The sequence below is a fragment of the Chiloscyllium punctatum genome, chromosome 9 (genome assembly GCF_047496795.1).
Source record: "Chiloscyllium punctatum isolate Juve2018m chromosome 9, sChiPun1.3, whole genome shotgun sequence".
In the NCBI taxonomy this organism is placed as follows: domain Eukaryota; kingdom Metazoa; phylum Chordata; class Chondrichthyes; order Orectolobiformes; family Hemiscylliidae; genus Chiloscyllium; species Chiloscyllium punctatum.
Window position 1 is genome coordinate 80623100 of NC_092747.1, and position 19085 is coordinate 80642184.

The following is a 19085-nucleotide window of genomic DNA, read 5'->3' on the forward strand; positions in this document are numbered from 1 at the left end:
CTCATACTTCACTTTTTATCCAAGCCATTCACAATCTTACATACTTCTAGCAGGTTGCCCCCCAACCTCCTGAGTTCCAGTGAAAACAAACCCAGTCTATCCAACCTTTCTTCATAGTGAAAATCTCTGGTAAACTTTTCTGTACCCTCTCCAAAGTATCCACATCCTTCTGGTAGTGTGGTGACCAGAACTGTAAGCAATGTTCCAAGTGTAGTCCAATAATGCTGCAACATAACTTGCCTAACCTTACACTCAATGTCCCTTCAAATGAAGCCAAGCATGCCAAAGGCACTTTTACTACCTTATCTACCATACTGCCACCTTCAACAACCTGTGGACCTGCCCAGCCATTTCCCTCTGCATATCAATATTCCTAAGGGTTCTGCCATGCACTGTATAATTTCCACCTGTACTTGACCTTCCAAAATGCATCAACTCACATTTTCTGCTTTTGCCTCCAACTGATCTATATCCTTCTGTATCCTCTGACAATCCTCCTCATATTCAACCAATCTTTATATCATCCGCAACTTACTAATTAGACTAGCCACGTTTTCCTCCAAATCATTTATATAGACTATGAACAGCAGAGATCCCAGCCCTATGGAGCACACTAGTCATAACCCTCCATTCTGAAAGTCATCCTTCCAACGCTACCCTCTGTCTCCTATGACTAAGTCAGTTCTGTATCCATCTTGCCAGCTCACCCCGATACCATGTCAATTCACCTTCTGTACCAGTCTGTCATGACAGACCTTGACAAAGCTTTACTGAAGTCCATGTAGACAACATCAATCTCTTTCCCCTCAATAATCATCTTTGTCACCTCTTCAAAAAACGCTTATCAAGTTCATGAGGCTGTGGGAGCAAGGAAATCATTTTGACTGTGGAAGCCATTTTCAAATAATCAATGTTAGATCAGTAGTATTGTTAGCCTTTTTTTAATATTGTTAACCTATCTATCATAGTTAGACCTGTGTTGTTTTGTAATCAACAATCAGTCATTTGTAACCCTTTATAAACCATGTACATCTGTAGCTGAGTGGAGAGGTTATGACCCATCAGTGCTGACCGGTCATTCTGAGCTGAGCGCTCACTGACCTCTTCCCATCATATCATGAAATAAATAAACATGCAAATTTCACAAGGTCTGCATATGAGGTTTATTGTAAATGGTACATTTCTCCATCAGTTTGGTGTTAGTAAACAGGACCCCTTGATTACAACGGGGCTCTACAGCAAACCTAAATTTTTAAAATTCAGCCAATTGCGTGATCCTGACCGAAGCCGGCGAGCTGATCCTAAGTTGGGGACAGACGCTACGGCAAAGCAAAAGAACAGAAAAGTTGCCTCTCTAAATTTATAAACTTTTTTCCTAAAATTCCGCCAACTGTGTGATTGCACCCTGGCCAACAGGTTGGGGAGACACCAAGACAAGACGGGACCCAGGAAAGACCGCTGCCGAGCAGTAATTCAAGTTCAAAACAGGGAAACCTTGAGAAATTGACCAGGGTACCTGGGTTTGTGTTGTTCATTTATCTTACCTGTTCATCCTGTCCATGTTCGCTCGTATTGTTGTCTGTTCTTTGTTTCCCATACAACTGTTCACAGGTAAATGGGGTTGCAGAACTAGAAACCCTTGGGAGAAGGACTGCCCCCGGGGATGTGACTACCTTGTCTCACTGGGACGGATGGTCCGCATCCACTGACCCTCTCACGGAGGATACAGACGTGCCACGGTAAACATGTATGCTGCAAGAACAAGGTAGGAGCTCCTCTGGTAACACCAGGGTCACCGCTGACACAGTATGGAAGGAAACGGGTGACGGTAGACATATCATTCCCTTTATCTCCAATGTATATGGGTGGTCCCACAGAAATTGGCCTTATGGGGGCTCCTTTAAATTGGAGAAAATTGAGTACTGGAGAACGCATATTGAGGGCGGGTACGGTGAACCCTCTTGGAACACTGATTACATGCTTCAATGTCTGAAAAAGTTTAAGACAGTTGCGAATGGGCACCTGCCCCATGAAAATACAGGTCATTGTCAGCCTCAGACACCCCTGCATCTTCTGATTCCCCACCCACTGCCCCGCTGCTGTACACCCCTCAATATCCTAAAGTTCCTTTCCCAGCTCTGGAGCTAGACCCACTAGTAAGTTGGGTCGCTGCAATTATTGCCATATGCCCTCCCACGCCACCTGCAACCGTAAATCGTGGGATTTCAGAGGCATCAATTGTAGGGAGCACATCAGGGACAGAACTCCCAAATTAAGTAAGAACCGATCCCACTTCCAACACCAGACTTACTCACAATGCAGCTGCAGCCTTGAAGACCCAGACTCCCGATAACCAGCACCCCCACATTATGATAGGCACTACGCCTTTCAAAAAGCCCTGGACTCACTGTGTGGTCTGAGGCGTGCTCCAGGATACCCCGAGCCACTAAAGCACCTGGTACCATTTTTCAATTGGCTACTACAAATTTGTGATATTTATAATTGCTCACCGCAGGACGTCTAGACTTTACTGCGGTTAGCAAACAGGACTTCCTGGGCAACCGTGAGAAACTCTATTGAATTTCCCATCGAGCCATGGGCTAATGCGCGCGCGTCCTCCACCTGGCTTGGGAATAGCATTAAAGGTGCCATCATGGCAGCTGCAAGGCAACGGGGCTGACTTCAAAACGCAAACAAGCCCATCCCTGATTTCACTGCCCACTTCAAAGATGGTTGGGAGTCCTCAGGCATCCCTTTGTTAGAGAATGATAAGTTAGCAGCATTGACCCTTGTGAATTGTATGCAGCCTGGACATACTCAGGTCTACAAGACCCAAAACCTAACCTGGCAAACAGCCAAGTGGGCAGATACACTCAACACTCTCAACAATTTAGACTGATGGGGATTATTTGAGTGTACGAGAGAGAAGGAAGCATACCCTCAGCTCATGCGGCCATGGAATCAGGGCAAAAAGCACAGCGGTGTCGGGCAGAAGTGGGGATAAATGTAGGGCGTGCAGCAAACTGGGTCACTGGGAAAGAGATGGTTGGTTAGCAGACCCTCAGCGGTCATCTATGGTTTCCACCCTTACACCACCTTCACTTTCCCAGTGAAACCATACTCCTCCACTGGGACAGCCTCAGTAGCCTAGATAGTGGACAACCTATTTTCCCATGCCCCAAGAGCCAAGGGCTGCTTCGGGAGTGAGGTTTTGGAGGCTGCCTCAATACACCTCTCCCACGCCCAATCTGAAAATCCTATGATGGATGTAGAGGTGGGGGTCGTCTCTTTTCAGTTTTGGTGGACTCTGGAGCCACACACTCATCTGCACCTCCCTCTGCGGACCTTCCCCTCAGTTCTGATATGTCCGCACCGTAGGTGTCTCAGGAGTACCCATGATAGAACCACTTTCTAATCCAGTGCCTTTTAGCGTCAGACCAGTCACCGTCCCTGCCACAGCTATAATTTCCTCATCCTGTCCAGTAGCCCTCTTGGGTCGTCAAACCTTTTGTACATTAAATGTGTCAATTCACTGTTCTCCCGGGGTCTCACCTTAGAAATCCCTGATTCCCACTACTCTATGGTGCAGGCTGCCATTTCCACACTTCCACACCTGTCTTCCCCTGTTGAGACTGCCAACAGTTGGTCATGCTCATCCAGACCTATGTGTGCCTTTCTTGACCCCTTCCTGTCCCTTTTGCCGAATTCCTCTTTGTTCCCTGCTATCTCCTTCCTGTGCTAGGTGGTTCTGACAGGCTGTTTCCTATGCAAATTTCACTGCACTGCATCCTTCCCACGTGATCCGGGGTCACTCTACTCCACTCTTGCCTATCCCCTCCTTACCCTGCCCTCTCAGCTAGCGCTGACTGGTTTGTGTTTCATTGGTCCCGAGGGAGTAGCTATGGATGTTCTGCTCATTGCTGAGCAGATATCACTGTTTTGCCATGACCCTGCCTCAGTTCACCACATTCCCCTTATCATTAAGGCCCCATTACATCCCAAAGACTTGGGACCCATGGTAACTAGGTTACGACAGCTGTCTCAGCACTTTGCGCCCCTCGACCCTGGAAAGTCCTTGTCAGTTCATATTGCTTGTCGAAGGCAGGAAGAATTTTGTGTGCGCTACCACCACACATCTGTGGAGGTCACCTTTATTGTGCATTCCCCCACAATAATCCCCTCCTACTGGCTGACCTGCCAGTGTCGCTGTGGGCACAACACTCTAATCAATACGGCAGTACACTCTATCGCTGGCCGTAACAGAGGGAATCAAAGCTGTTATTGACTCCCTCCTACAACAAGGCATTTTAATACCTACCATCAGCCCCTGTAACACCCCTATATGTCCGATCCCAAAACCAGGAAAACCGGGAAGGTGGCGTTTCATCCAGGATCTGAGGGCCATGAATGCTATTGCTGTCCCCTGCTCTCTGGTAGTACTAGGCACCATTGCCATTCTTACTCGTCTCCCTGCCTCTGCCACTTGCTTTTCCATAACTGACCCATTTCAGGGTTTTTCTCCATCAAATTGTCCCATGACAGCCAGTAACTTTTCGTCTTTACTTCCAGCGGTTGCCAATATACATGGACCCGGCTTCCCCAAGGGTATACGGACAGCCCCACGGTATATGCCTCCACAGTCAACCAGATGCTCAGAGGCCTCTAACTGCTATGTGAAAACATCTTGCTACAATACGCTGATGATTTATTGGCAGCCTCCACCTCCATTGATGCTTGCGAGAAAGACTGTTGCCCTGCTCCACTGCCTGGCGCGGAATGGACACAAAGTTTCCGTCGAGAAAATGCAACTTTGCCAGAGAACAGTGCACGACTTGGTCTATGATCTTTCACATAGCCTCAGAGTCCTGTATCCAGATTCATTGCAGCTAGCACTAAGTTCATCCCACCCATGATGCTAACTGACTTTTTAGCCTACATGGGTATGGTCAACTACTGTAGACACTGGATACATGACCATCGAACTATTGATATACCTCTTTGTAATCTGAGGTAACCTTCTTCGCTGTCCACTACACTTCCAATTTTGATATCATCTGAAAAATTACTAGCTATATCTCTTATGCTCGCATCCAAACCACTTATGTAAATGACAAAAAGTAGAGGACCCAGCACCGATCCTTGTGGCACTCCACTGGTCACAGGCCTCCAGTCTGAAAAGCAACCCTCCACCACCACCACCCTCTGTCTTCTACCTTTGAGCCAGTTCTGTATCCAAATGGCTAGTTCTCCCTTTATTCCGTGAGATCTAACCTTGCTAACCAGTCTCGCATGGGGAGCCTTGTCGAACACCTTCCTGAAGTCCTTATATATCACATCTACTGCTCTGCCCTCATCAATCCTCTTTATTGCTTCTTCAAACAAAAACTCAATCAAGTTTATGAGACATGATTTCCCAGGCACAAAGCCATGTGGACTATCCCTAATTAGTCCTTGCCTTTCCAAATACATGTACAGCCTGTCCCTCAGGATTCCCTCCAACAACGTGCCCACCATTGATGTCAGGCTCACTGGTCTATAGTTCCCTAAACAGTGGCACCACGTTAGCCAACCTCCAGTGTTCCAGCACCTCACCTGTGACTATCGATGATACAAATATCTCAGCAAGAAGCCCAGTAATCACTTCTCTAGCTTCCCACAGAGTTCTAGAGTACACCTGATCAAGTCCTGGCAATTTATCCACCTTTATGTGTTTCAAGACATCCAGCACTTCCTCCTCTGTAATATGGACATTTTGCAAGGTCATCTATTTCCTTACATTGTATATCTTCCATATCTTTTTCCACAGTAAATACTGATGCAAAACACTCATTTAGTATCTCCCCCATTTTCTGCAGCTCCACACAAAGGCCGCCTTGCTGATCTTTGAGGGGCCCTATTCTCTCCCTAGTTATCCTTTTGTCCTTAATGTATTTGTAAAAACCCTCTGGATTCTCCTTAACTCTATTTGCCAAAGCTATATCATGTCCCCTTTTTACCCTCCTGATTTCTCTCAAGTATACTCCTATTGCCTTTATACTCCTCTAAGGATTCACTCGATCTATCCTGACATATGTTTCCTTCTTTTCCTTAACCAAACCCTCAATTTCTTTAGTCATCCAGCATTTCCTATAACTACCAGCCTTTCCTTTCATCCAAATAGGAATATACTTTCTCTGGACTCTCGTTATCTGATTTCTGAAGGCATCCCATTTTCCAACCGTCCTTTTACCTGCGAACATCTGTCCCCAATCAGCTTTTGAAAGTTCTTGCCTAATACTGTCAAAATTGGCCTTTCTCCAGTTTAGATCTTCAACTTTTAGATCTGGTCTGTCCTTTTCCATCACTATTTTAAAACAAATAGAATTATGGTCGCTGGCCCAAAAGTGCTCCCTCACTGACACCTCAGTCACCTGCCCTGCCTTAGTTCCCAAGAGTAGGTCAAGCTTTGCACCTTCTCTAGTGGGTACATCCAAATACTGAATCAGAAAATTTTCTTGTACACACTTAACAACTTCCTCTCCATCTAAACCCTTAACACTATGACAGTCCCAGTCTTTGTTTGGAAAGTTAAAATGCCCTACCAAAACCACCCTATTATTCTTACAGATAGCTGAGATCTCCTTACAAGTTTGTTTCTCAATTTTCCTCTATTAGGGGGGTCTATAATACAATCCCAATAAGGTGATCATCCCTTTCTTATTTCTCAGTTCCAGGAATTTTCAGGAATATCCTCCCTCAGCACAGCTGCAATGCTACCCCTGATCAAAAATGCCACTCCCCCTCCTCTTTTGCCCTTTCTATCCTTCCTGTAGCATTTGTATCCTGGAACATTAAGCTGCCAGTTCTGCCCATCCCTGAGCCATGTTTCTGTAATTGCTATGATATCCCAGTCCCATGTTCATAACCATGCCCTGAGTTTATCTGCCTTCCCTGTTAGGCCCCTTGCATTGAAATAAATGCAGTTTAACTTATTAGTCCTACCTTGTCCCTGCCTGCCCTGACTGTTTGACTCTCTTCTGTTCTGAACTGTACCAGTTTCATGATAAAATCGCTTGAAGAGAATTCTTTTCCTCCGAGGTGGAAAAGCCCATTCCTCGTACTCCTGACAACACAGATGGCTGTGAAGGTAGAAGGAAGACTCGACTGGACACATGGGACCCGATGGAAAAGAGCACCGCACCAGGGAGAACCCAAATGGACAGTGCAGCAGGCAGCAGCTCTCCTAACAACCATACAAGAGGCCGACTGGCTACCACAATTGTTGCTGTGCTCCTCCTCACCCTGGTGACATGGACCCAACATGAATGGGGCAGAGAGGATGGCCAGGGGAACCCTAGCAGTCGAGAACTGCATGTCAACACCTTTCTTTATATGTCTTATGCTTATGCTCAGAAGATTAACCGTTCCATCTGCTGGGGATGTGCCCACATATTCATGCACTCTCAGGGAGGCATTCCCCTCTGACCCATTCCCTTTAAAAGTCAGACACAGCTGAATGGGGGCTAGAACAAGACAGGTCTCCTGAGGTAGCAACCTTTAAGTTTCCCAGTTGGTTACCACCCACAGTCAAAATGGGGACTGAAGGTGATAACTGCCGGAAGCACTGGAAATCAGCGGGCTATGAAATGGAGAAATTTAATGGTTGGTTCCAACCTCAGTACAATCTCTCCCATGAATCCCTGGCCTTGCTCCTCACTGACACTACAGAAGGAGGCATACCCATCGGATCCATCTGCTTAAGAAGCAACCATTCATCAGGATGGGATGCTGGCATCAGCAGGTGTGCTCATTCCCTGTTCCTCATCGCGACAGCGATTCGGTCAGAAGGGAATGGGACCATACTTCACCTTCAGGTTCTCAGCAAAACCGCCGAAAACACCACATTCACTACCTTTTGGACTGAGACTCAGACTGGCCGTTTGAGAACCTATAATGGTACTTACTTCATTTGTGGCCACAAGGCCTACCCCTGGCTGCCTCCCCTGGACTGGGTGCTGCTATGTGGGGTAAGTGGTCCCCTTTGTTTACCATTCACACTCTTCTCCTTTTGAGAAGCCATGGGTTTGCAGTAAGAGAGCGATTACAGCTTTCTTCACCCCCTCCTATGTCACTGTCCGGCTGGAGATAGAGAGTCAGTGGATGGCCATTACTCTGGGCCAGCTTAACGCAGAAGCGGTTGCCATTTGCAACATCACCTCTCAGAACAGGATGACCGTAGATTATTTGCTAGCCTAAAAAGGGGGCACATGTGCCCTCATTGGCTCCGACTACTGTACTTACATCCCCAACTCCAGTGAGAACATTACCAACAGGCAGCCTTTGTGCTCAATAAACCAGGCTCCCAGTAGGACTTGTGGAGCTGGATGGGCTCCTGGCTTGGGTCCAGAAGCAGTGCCCTGCTATAAGGGCTTATTTTCCTTGTTGTTATCTTTGTCCTTCTTGCACTCTTTATTATGTTCATTGAATGGTGTTGTGCATGCTTGTGTTCACTACTGCTGCCTCCTGTCAACTGCCCAGTTGACAAAAAATCACTTCACCGAAAGCCCTTGCGACAATGCAGAACCTCCGGATCCAGAATCATTGAGTCTGACCACTCCAATTCTGAGGGCTACCTGTCTGATTCTGAGCTTTCCCCATCAGACAACCCCTGGCTTGGGCTACATTCCTCCTTTTGCCGAAGCTCCCGACCTGCTCCTTTGATGGAGAAAAGAGAAAAGAGGGGATTGTGGGAAAAGGGAAACCATTTTGATTGTGGAAGCCATTTTCCCTGCTTAGAGGAGACATGCTAGCTAAATTACTGATGCCATTCACAAGAATTGGCTATGACAGGCATTTCCTGACGGCAGGAAACACCTTATTTAATTAACCTATTAATTGGATTCTCTCAATGCTGTTGTACCTCTGCACCCACTGATGAATCCCTCGAGGGGTCTCTCTCTCCATGGGAGCTCCAGCTAAAACGATACCTCTGCAGACGAAATGTCACCAAACTATTTAATATTGATAGCCACTGACCAATTGCCACTATGAACAGGATGCTGCTTGATCAGTTTCAATTGTTCAACTAATCAATGTTCTCAGACCACTAATATTTTCAGCCTTCTGTTACGATTGTTCAATTAATCAATGTTGTTAGACCAGTAGTATTGTTAGTTTTTTAAAATATTGTTAAACTATCTATTGTGGTTAGACCTGTATTGTTCTGTAATCAACAATCAGCCATTTGTAACCCTTTACAAGTGCCTATAGATCTTGTCCCTAAGAAGCTTTTCCAATAATTTCCCTACCAATGACATGAGTCTCACAGACCCGTAATTTCCTGGATTATCCCTGCTACCCTTCTTACACAATGAGACAACACTGGCTATTCTCCAGTCATCTGGAATCTCACCTGTGGCCAAAGAGGATACAAAGATGTCTGTCAATGCCTAGCATTTGTTGTCTTGCCTCCCTCAACATTCTCAGACAGATCCCATCAGGACTTATCTATCTTAACACTTTTTAAGATACACAACACCTCTTCCTTTTTAATGGCAACTTGGCTTAGAAATTTGACACTCCTTCCCCTGAAATCATCCTCAAACAAATCCTTCTCTTTCATGATTAGCGACACAATAGTTTAAGATCTCACCTACCTCTTCTACCTCCTTTGTCCTTGAGTGGACTAACTTTCGCTGGCTAACTTCTTGCTTTTTATATGTGTATAAAAAGCCTTGGAATTCTCCTTACAGGTAAAAACTTTTCACGACCTCTTTTAGCCCTTCTAATTCTTTGTTTAAGTTCTTTGCTATTTTCCTTATCTAGTTCAAGGGTTTTGTCAGTTCCTATCCTCCTAGACCTCATGTATGCTTCCTTTTTCTTTTGATCAGAGTCATGACATCCCTGTTCACACAAGGTTCACTAAACTTGCCATACCTATCCTTTATTCTCGTTGTTCCTGAAGTATTATCAATTGCTGTTTGAAATGCTCCCACATGTCAATGTGGATTTACCCTCAAACAACTGCTTCCAATGAAAATTCTCCAGTTACTGCCTAATATTCTGGTAGTTCACCTTCCACCAATTTAACACCTTATCCCTATCCATGAGTAACTTAAGACTCACAGTACTTTGGTCACTACTCCCGAAATGCTCACCCACTGAAACTTCACTCACTTGGCCAGTCTCATTTCCCAGTATAAGTCCAGTATAACCCCTTCTATGGTTGGACTGTTTACATACTGTGTCAAGAAACCCTCCCTGAATGTTGTGAATGGCCCCTAGCATTAAGTGAGTTTCAGTTAATAAAGGGGAAGTTAAAATCACCCACCACAACAACCCTGCTATCTTTACATCTTTCCAAAATCTGTCTACATAACCACCCCTCTATCTCCTGCTGGCTGTTGAGAGGCCTGTAGTACACCCCCAGCATTGTGATTCCACCTTTCCTATTCCTGAGTTCTACCCACATTGCCTCGCTGCATGACTCCTCCGATGTATCCTCCCTCAGTATGTCTGTGAGATAGCTTTGCCAGTCATGCAACTCCTCCACCACTTTTACATCCCTTTCTACCACACCTGAAACATTTAAATCCTGGGACATTCAGCTGCCAGTCCTCCCCCTCTTTCAGCCAAATCTCCATAACTGCGATAATATCATAGTTCTAAGTACTAACCAAAGCTCTATGTTCATCTGCCTTGACTATTATACTTCTCGCATTTCAGAGCACTTCCCCTGCTCTTTTCAGCAGCAATTCCCTGCCTGTTCTTGTTTTTACTCATGTTTGCCTTGGTTTCTATCTCTCCTTCAATTTCTACATCTACTGCCCAGGTATAACCCATCCAGATGCATCTACTGCCCTAGTCCTCTGGTTCCTATTCCCCTGCCACACTAGTTTAAACCCTCCCCCAACCACTGTACCAAGTATCCACCACCACCAAGGACATCAGTCCCAGTTCTGCCCAGGTATAATCCGTCCAGTTTGTACAGGTCTCACCTACAAACCTGCACAAACTGGATGGGTTATACCTGGGCAGTAGATGTAGAAATTGAAGGAGAGATAGAAACCAAGGCAAAAATGAGTAAGAACAAGAATAGGAAGGGAAATGCTGCTGAAAAGAGCAGGGGAGATGGTCTGAAATGTGAGAAGTATAATAGACATGGTAGATGAACATAGAGCTTTGGTTAGTACACAATGTTATGATATTATCACAACTATGGAGACTTGGCTGGAGAAGGGGCAGGATTGGCAGCTGAATGTCCCAGGATTTCTTGACACTGGTCCAAATGCTCCACGAATCTGAAATTCTGTTCCTCACACTGTCTATTCAGCTACATTTTCATCCTATGCATCCTGCTGTTTCTACTCTAACTAGCTCATGGCACTAGTGGTAATCCTGAGATAACTAACTTTGAGGCCCTACATTTCGATTTTCTTCCCGGTTCTCTATATTGTGCTTTTTAGGACTTCATCCTTTTTGTTTTGCCTATGTTGTTTGCACTAACATGTACCATGATCACTGACTGTTTGCCCTCCCCCTCCAGAATGTCCTCCAACCATTCCAAGACATCCAGGACCCTAGCATTACAGCGACAACACACTTGGATTCTCATTTGCAGTCATTACCTCTCTATTCCTCTTATGATTGAATCCCCTATAATGGAAGCGTTCACTTATGATTGATTCCCCTATAACTAAAGCATTTCTATACCTCTTTCTCCATCCCTCCACAGCAGAGTCTACCGTAGTGCCATGAATTTGGCTGCTGCTGTTATCCCCTGATGGGCCATTCCCCTCAACAATATCCAAAACGGGATATATCTGTTCTGCAGGGGAATAGCCACAGGAGGTTCCTGCACTGCCTGCTTAGCCCTCCTGCTCTGCCTCATGGTCACCCACTCCCCTTTTGCCTGTGGAGTCTGAAACTGCAGTGAGACCCCTCTATATGTGCTATCCATGATACTCTCCACCTCGCTAATCCTCCAAAGTATCCCCAATCTGTCATCATTAACCAGTTCATTCTCCTTGGCAATGTCTCTACCAAACAAAAATTCAATTTTCTGCCAAATGTTTTCCCCTCACATTGGTATTTCTTGTGAATTGTCCTGATGACTGCTACTACTATCACCTGCAAAATGAACTAATTTTAGAAGTCAGAAGAAATCAAAACAACAAACATACCTTTTAGAATGCACACCCATCCGTCTGATGTGAGCTTTAATCTTCTCTGATGATGTACTGAGGGTGATCCTTTCCAGGAGGCTGAAGTCTTCAGGATGAAATGTCTCATTTTCATTGAAAGCACCCAGGATCTGACAGCACAAAAAGCAAACATTTTAAAAATTTAATACTAGTTTTTAACAGTCTCAATATTATTAACATTTAGAAGTTACTTACTTTTACAGATGTGACAATCTGAAGTGGCTGCAATGCACAAACCAGTTCATATAAACTGCTAATTTTTCTCACAAACACTAAGATGGAATAACACTCAAGTCTGTGATCATGCTTACCACAAAAAGAAGTGAGTTTAATTTTTAAATTAAGTTCTATATTATAGCATGCTTAGTCTATCAAACAGAGAAGGCCTACAAAGTAAGTCATATCCTCGTTAGAATAAGAAATTCTTATATTCAACTTGCTTGAATTCATAGTTGCCCAGAAATTATTGGAAATATGGGAGTATCTGATTATTGGTCTCAGTTATTAGTAGAACAAACCAATGCTGCTGCATCCCCATTGTAACACTCTGATCGATCATAGAATCATTGAGGACGGCAGCACAGAAAAAGGCCTTTTAGCCCACCACATCCATGCCTGTCAAAATGAAAATCAATGTGCTTGGTTTGAATACAATGTTAACTAAGAAAGTTTATAGATTTTACTACATCTGCACAGTGAACATAGCTCAATCAATGAGCACTCTCTTCTCATGCTTTATAAACCCTTCACCCTTGGCTGCAGCACACTGAATCAGGGCCTTGAGTGAGGCTTCCAGTGCACTTGTGAGAAGCAGCAAATTTTGGGCGGCATGGTGGCACAGTGGTTAGCACTGCTGCCTCACAGCGCCAGAGACCCGGGTTCAATTCCCGCCTCGGGTGACTGACTGTGTGGAGTTTGCACATTCTCCCCGTGTCTGCGTGGGTTTCCTCTGGGTGCTCCGGTTTCCTCCCACAGTCCAAAGATGTGCAGGTCAGGTGATTTGGCCATGCTAAATTGCCCGTAGTGTTAGGTAAGGGGTAGATGTAGGGGTATGGGTGGGTTGCGCTTCGGCGGGGCGGTGTGGACTTGTTGGGCCGAAGGGCCTGTTTCCACACTGTAAGTAATCTAATCTAATCTAATCCCTGGACTGCATGTTGGCCTCAGCTCACACTCTCCTTTATATATTTATGTACATACACACATGCATACATACACATTCCACTCTTCAGGTAGCTCCTTCGTTTCTCCATCTGATGCCATCCCTACTTAATTCCTCGGTAATTAAGGATGCCCTCAACCGCATCTCTTCCATTTCTCACACTTCTATCTTCAAATCACACCCACCAACAAAAAAAAGGATAGAGTCCCCTTAGTTCTCACATACCACCCCAACAATCTCCAAATCCATTATCCTCCGACATCATCTACAATCATATCCCACCACCAAAAAGAAAGTTCTTTTCCTAGCGCTGTCCCCTTTTCACAGGGAATGTTCATTCCATGACTCCCTCATCAACTCTACAGACCCCACCAACATCTCCACTACACCCAGTACCTTTCCCTGCAACTGCAAGAGATGTAATACCTGCCCTTTCACATCCAATCCCACCTCCATCCATGGTCCCAAATAATTCTTCTTGATCCAGCAGAGTTTCACTTGTACTTCATCCAACCTGATCTATCGTATCTGTTGCTCCCAATGTGGTCTCCTCTATTCGAGGAACTTCAATTATTTGAATATCAATTATCCAAATATTGGATTATCCGAAGGAAATTTTGAAGTCCTGATAGAAACATTACATCAAAGAGGTGCTTCCAACACTGATTCACCTTTTGTTTACAGTGATTAAAAACGAACTCACCTTACTGAAATTCTGCAGAGAACAGTCCTGGACATCGATGGGAGCTTAGGCACCGTCTCCAAATAACTGACTTCTCTCTCTCTCCCCCCACAATTTCCCTGGAGTTCTACACAGGGGTGTACCTGAACCCCCCCCCTTCCCCAGATAACCTCTCCAACATTGTCTTTTACAGGGCAAAGGTGGAACCTGAGAAAACATTGTAGTAGAGAGTTGTGTGTGTGGCTGCATGTGTATGTGCGTGCTGTTTGGAGACTCACCCCACCAAAGGCAGCTGCAGTCTTACTGTTGGTGTCTAGTCTTGCTGCCCTGGTTTTGGGGAGGGAAGAAGACGGTGGGGCAGGAGCGCAGGGTGAACGGGTGATGATGGGGACTGAGGCGGATGGGACAGCGTAGTTAGAGGCAGATAAGGGCGGGGTGCGATGGGGTCAGACGGGGGCGGGGTGGACGGGGTGGAGGGGGTGGACGGGGTGGAGGGGATGGACAGGGGTAGGGGTGGGGTTGGAAAGTGTTGGCAGGTCAGACAGGGGGCCGGGATTGGACAAGGTTTGGGGGGAGGGGATGTTGAATGGTGGGGCGGGGTTGGACAGAGTTAGGGGTGTGCACGGGGGCCGGAGGGTGGGGACCATGGGGTGCGTGTGGTATGCTGCTGCTTCATCTCCTGAACAGGGAGCAGCCTTAACAAATACTCACTGAATGGGGGGGGGGGGCAGGCATCAGCAATGCTGCAGGTCCCTTACATACAAGTCTGTGTCTGCTCAGAAACAAACAGAGAGAGGGAGCAAGGCATGCCGAAAGAGGAGAAAGAGCTGAAAAATGTGTTGCTGGAAAAGCACAGCAGGTCAGACAGCATCTTCAGAAAGGGCTGAAGAAGGATTTTTGCCCAAAACGTCGATTCTCCTGCTCCTTCGATGCTGCCTGACCTGCTGCGCTTTTCCAGCAACACATTTTTCAGCTCTGATCTCCAGCATCTGCAGTCCTCACTTTCTCCGAGAGAGAGAAAGGAAACTTCAGAAAACTCTGAACCCCAGAGAGGCATTGAATCAATTAACCGAACAATCAATTGTACGATCAAAATAGTGCCCGCCCATCTCGTTCGGATAATCAAGGTTCCTATGCATCGGGAAGACCAAACGCAGACTCAATGACCAGTTTGTGGAGTACCTGCACTCTGCACGCATCAACTAACCCAACCTTCAAGTTGCCACCCACTTTAGTGCCCCATCCCACTCCCCCCGCGACATGTTCATCTTTGGCCTTCTCCACTATCAGAGTGAGACCCAACATAAACTGGAGGAACAACACCTGATATTTCACCTGGGAAGCTTACAGCCCAATGGCCTCAATATTGACTTCACTAGCTTCAAAATCCCTCCATTCCCCCAAGCCTTATCCTATGTCCAGCCCTCCTCCTCTGCCTCGCCTCCCTAACCTGTCCATCTTCCTACTCACCTTACTCCACCCTTTCCACTGACCAATCACAATTATCCCCTACCTGCCTTCTCCTATCACCTTCCCACTTACCCTTCCCCCAGCCCCACCTTCCTCTCTCTATTTACCTCTGGGTTCCCCTCCCCCCCCCCTGTCCTGACAAAGGGTTTCAGTCCAAAACATTGAACTTGCTGCTCCTTGGCTGCTGTCTGATCTGCTGTGCTTTTCCAACTTCACATCTATTGACTCTGGTTTCCAGCTTCTGCAGTCCTTACTGTCTCCATTTTTACCCCATGGGTTTTGTGAATATTTCAAACACTCCTTTCCCTGGACCATTTGAATTCTGGCTCATTTATTCCATCTCTTCTGAGTGACAGATAGGATAGTCCATGGGACTCTTACTCCAGGCTGTAATTCACCCTGGCACACTGTCTGTGTGTGAGACACCCATATTACCACCTGGAGTCATAGAGTCATACAGCACAGGAAGAGACTCTTCGGCCCAAATTCTCCATGCCAACTGAACTCGTCCCATTTGCCTGTGGTCCATATCCCTGTAGATCTATCCGATCTTGTACCAGTCCAAACATCTTTTAAATGTTGTAACTATACTCGTCTCTACCACTTCCTCTGGCTGTTCGTTCCATAGAAGCATTATTCTCTGTGTGAAAAGATTGCCTCTTGGGGCCCTTTTAAATTGTTCGCTTTCACTTTAAAACTATACGTTCTAGTTTTGACCTCCCTTACCCTGGGGAGAGGAGCTTGGCTATTCATCTTATCCATGCCTTGTTCAACATTCTTGGTTTAGTTTCCACTCGGTTACTTTGAGCAGATTTCTACATTAACTCCCTCCCTCAAAAATAATGCTATTCCCTGGAAAGAAGTCCACTTTGTGCAAACAAGCCCACGTCTTGGAAAGGATAAGTGATGGAATGGGTATGTTGACCAGTTCCAGGTGCACTCGGCCCCTTGAACAGTTGGCTATGAAGAGATCGAGGACAGGTAAGAGGCCAGCACGGGGTGTCCAGGTGGATGGGGTGTGATGAACGAGGGAGAAGGGGTCGTCAGAGGGTGGGCGAGAGTCTTGTTTGAAGAAATAGGCGCGGAGGTGAAAGCGGCGGAAGAATTGTTCGATGTCACGCCGCGTGTTGAACCCGTTAATCTGAGAGCGTAGGGGAATGAAGGTGAGGCCTCTGCTGAGGACTGATCTTTCATCCTCAGAGAGGGGCAGTTCTGGAGGGATGGTGAAAACACGGCAGGGCTGGGAGCGAGGATTTGGTGTGGGGCTGGAGCTGGGAGAGGGGGTGGAGTTGGGCGTGGTGGCAGGGATGGAGATCGGTGTGGGGGCGGAGTTGGGTGTGGTATTGGAGATGGGCGTGGGGGCGGGGTTAGGCGTGATTAGGCATGGTGACAGGGATCGGCGTGGGGGTGGAGCTAAACGTGGTGACCGAGATCGGCGTGGGGGCGGAGACACATGCGGCGTGGTGGTCATGCAGGTTAGTGATGTCACTGGGGGGGGCGGAAGTGGCTGTGGCGACGAGAATTAATGAGAGTGTTATTCCCGATAGCCGCGGAGGCCGCGAATCTGTCGGCGATGGTCTTCCTGGCAATCGCGGAGGCGGTTGTCTGGGCGGCGATCACGGAGTCTGCGAGGTCAGTGGGGGTGGAGTGACGTCATGGTCCGTGGTGGCGGTTGCTGCCGTGGGCGCTGTAGCAGCTGCATGGTTAATGGCGCCGGACTGATTTCGGAGGCCGATGGAAGATTCTGGAACAGTTGAGGAACACAGAGTGTGGGGGTAAGTACATGAAAGTTTTTGGTACTTACTGTCTTTAATTTCCGATATGGCTAGGAAAAACTGTTTGTTTAGTGTATGGATTCTTCTGTGGATGAAGAACAGTAGAGCTCCTTTGCAAGTCTGTGAGAGTGTTGTCCTGAGTTGGGGTAGGTCTAATTGCAGGGAATGTAGGTAGCGGTGTATGGCTGCAAGCGTGGAGCGGAGGATCCGGAGGGAGGTCTGTTGCTGGAGGCTTCAGATTTGTTGTAGGTACTGGTTGTCCTGGTTGGGTCCAAATTTTGTTGGTCGGAACGTAGTCTGGAGTCCGTGCGGGATCAGTCGGTTCCGTAGGCAGGTGCTGAGGAAGGAGATGTGGCTGTGGTAGCGAGTCTGTTTGAGAACGTGGCTGAAGAGCTTCTGTGCAGAGGAGATGACCTGAGGTGTGCAGTGAGAGAGGGACTCACTGAAATCCTTTAGAGGGAGGAAGAGAGCTTCTTCAAGGAAGGCATCCTTGTAAGAGGATTCGCAGTAGGTTAACTTGGGGGAGGGGCGTTGGAAATGCGATAGGTGGAAGGAGGTCAAGGTGAGGGTGATAGGCCGGAGTGGGGTGGGGGCGGAGAGGTCAGGAAGAAGATTGCAGGTTAGGAAGGCGGTGCTGAGTTCGAGGGATTTGACTGAGACAAGGTGAGGGGAGGGGAAATGAGGAAACTGGAGAAATCTGAGTTCATCCCTTGTGGTTGGAGGGTTCCTAGGCAGAAGATGAGGCGCTCTTCCTCCAACCATCATGTTGATATGGTCTGGCGATGGAGGAGTCCAAGGACCTGCATGTCCTTGGTGGAGTGGGAGGGGGAGTTGAAGTGTTGAGCTACGGGGTGGTAGGGTTGGTTGGTCCGGGTGTCCCAGATGTGTTCTGTAAAACGTTCCACAAGTAGGCGGCCTGTCTCCCCAGTATACAGGAGGCCACATCGGGTGCAGCGGATGCAATACATGATGTGTGTGGAGGTGCAGGTGAATTTGTGGCAGATATGGAAGTATCCCTTGGGGCCTCTAACACACCCCATCCACCTGGACACCCCATGCTGGCCTCTTACCTGCCCTCGATCTCTTCATAGCCAACTGCCGCCGCGACATTAACCGCCTCAACTTCTCCACCCCTCTCACCCACTCCAACCTCTCACCCTTGGAACGTGCAGCCCTCCACTCCCTCTGTTCCAACCCCAACCTCACTATCAAACAGGCAGACAAGGGAGGCACGGTGGTAGTTTGGCGTACCGACCTTTACACCGCTGAGGCTAAACGCCAGCTCACAGACACCTCCTCCTACTGCCCCCTTGACCATGACCCCACCTCCCACCACCAAACCATCATCTCCCAGACCATCCATAACCTCATCACCTCAGGAGATCTCCCATCCACCGCCTCCAACCTCATAGTCCCACAACCCCGCACCGCCTGTTTCTACCTCCTGCCCAAAATCCACAAACCTGACTGCCCCAGCTGACCCATTGTCTCAGCCTGCTCCTGCCCCACCGAACTCATCGCTGCAAACCTCGACACGGTCCTGTCCCCCTTAGTCCAAGAACTCCCCACCTACGTTCGGGACACCACCCACGCCCTCCACCTCCTCCATGATTTTCACTTCCCCGGTCCCCAACGCCTTATCTTCACCATGGACACCCAGTCCCTGTACACCTCTATCCCCCATCACGAAGGACTCAAAGCCCTCCGCTTCTTCCTTTCCCGCCGTACCAACCAGTACCCTTCCACTGACACCCTCCTTCGACTTACTGAACTGGTCCTCACCCTGAACAACTTTTCTTTCCAATCCTCCCACTTCC

General features: G+C 47.3%; 1 protein-coding gene across 2 annotated transcripts in view; it reads right to left on the reverse strand.

Annotated features, from left to right (window-relative positions):
• uggt2 (UDP-glucose glycoprotein glucosyltransferase 2) overlaps positions 1-19085 on the reverse strand; it is a 381083-nt gene that overhangs the window by 124536 nt on the left and 237462 nt on the right. For both annotated transcript variants that reach the window (XM_072577884.1, XM_072577883.1), the window contains exon 24: positions 12162-12292. In XM_072577884.1, the coding sequence (XP_072433985.1) occupies positions 12162-12292 (131 nt within the window). The remainder of the gene's footprint in view (positions 1-12161; positions 12293-19085) is intronic.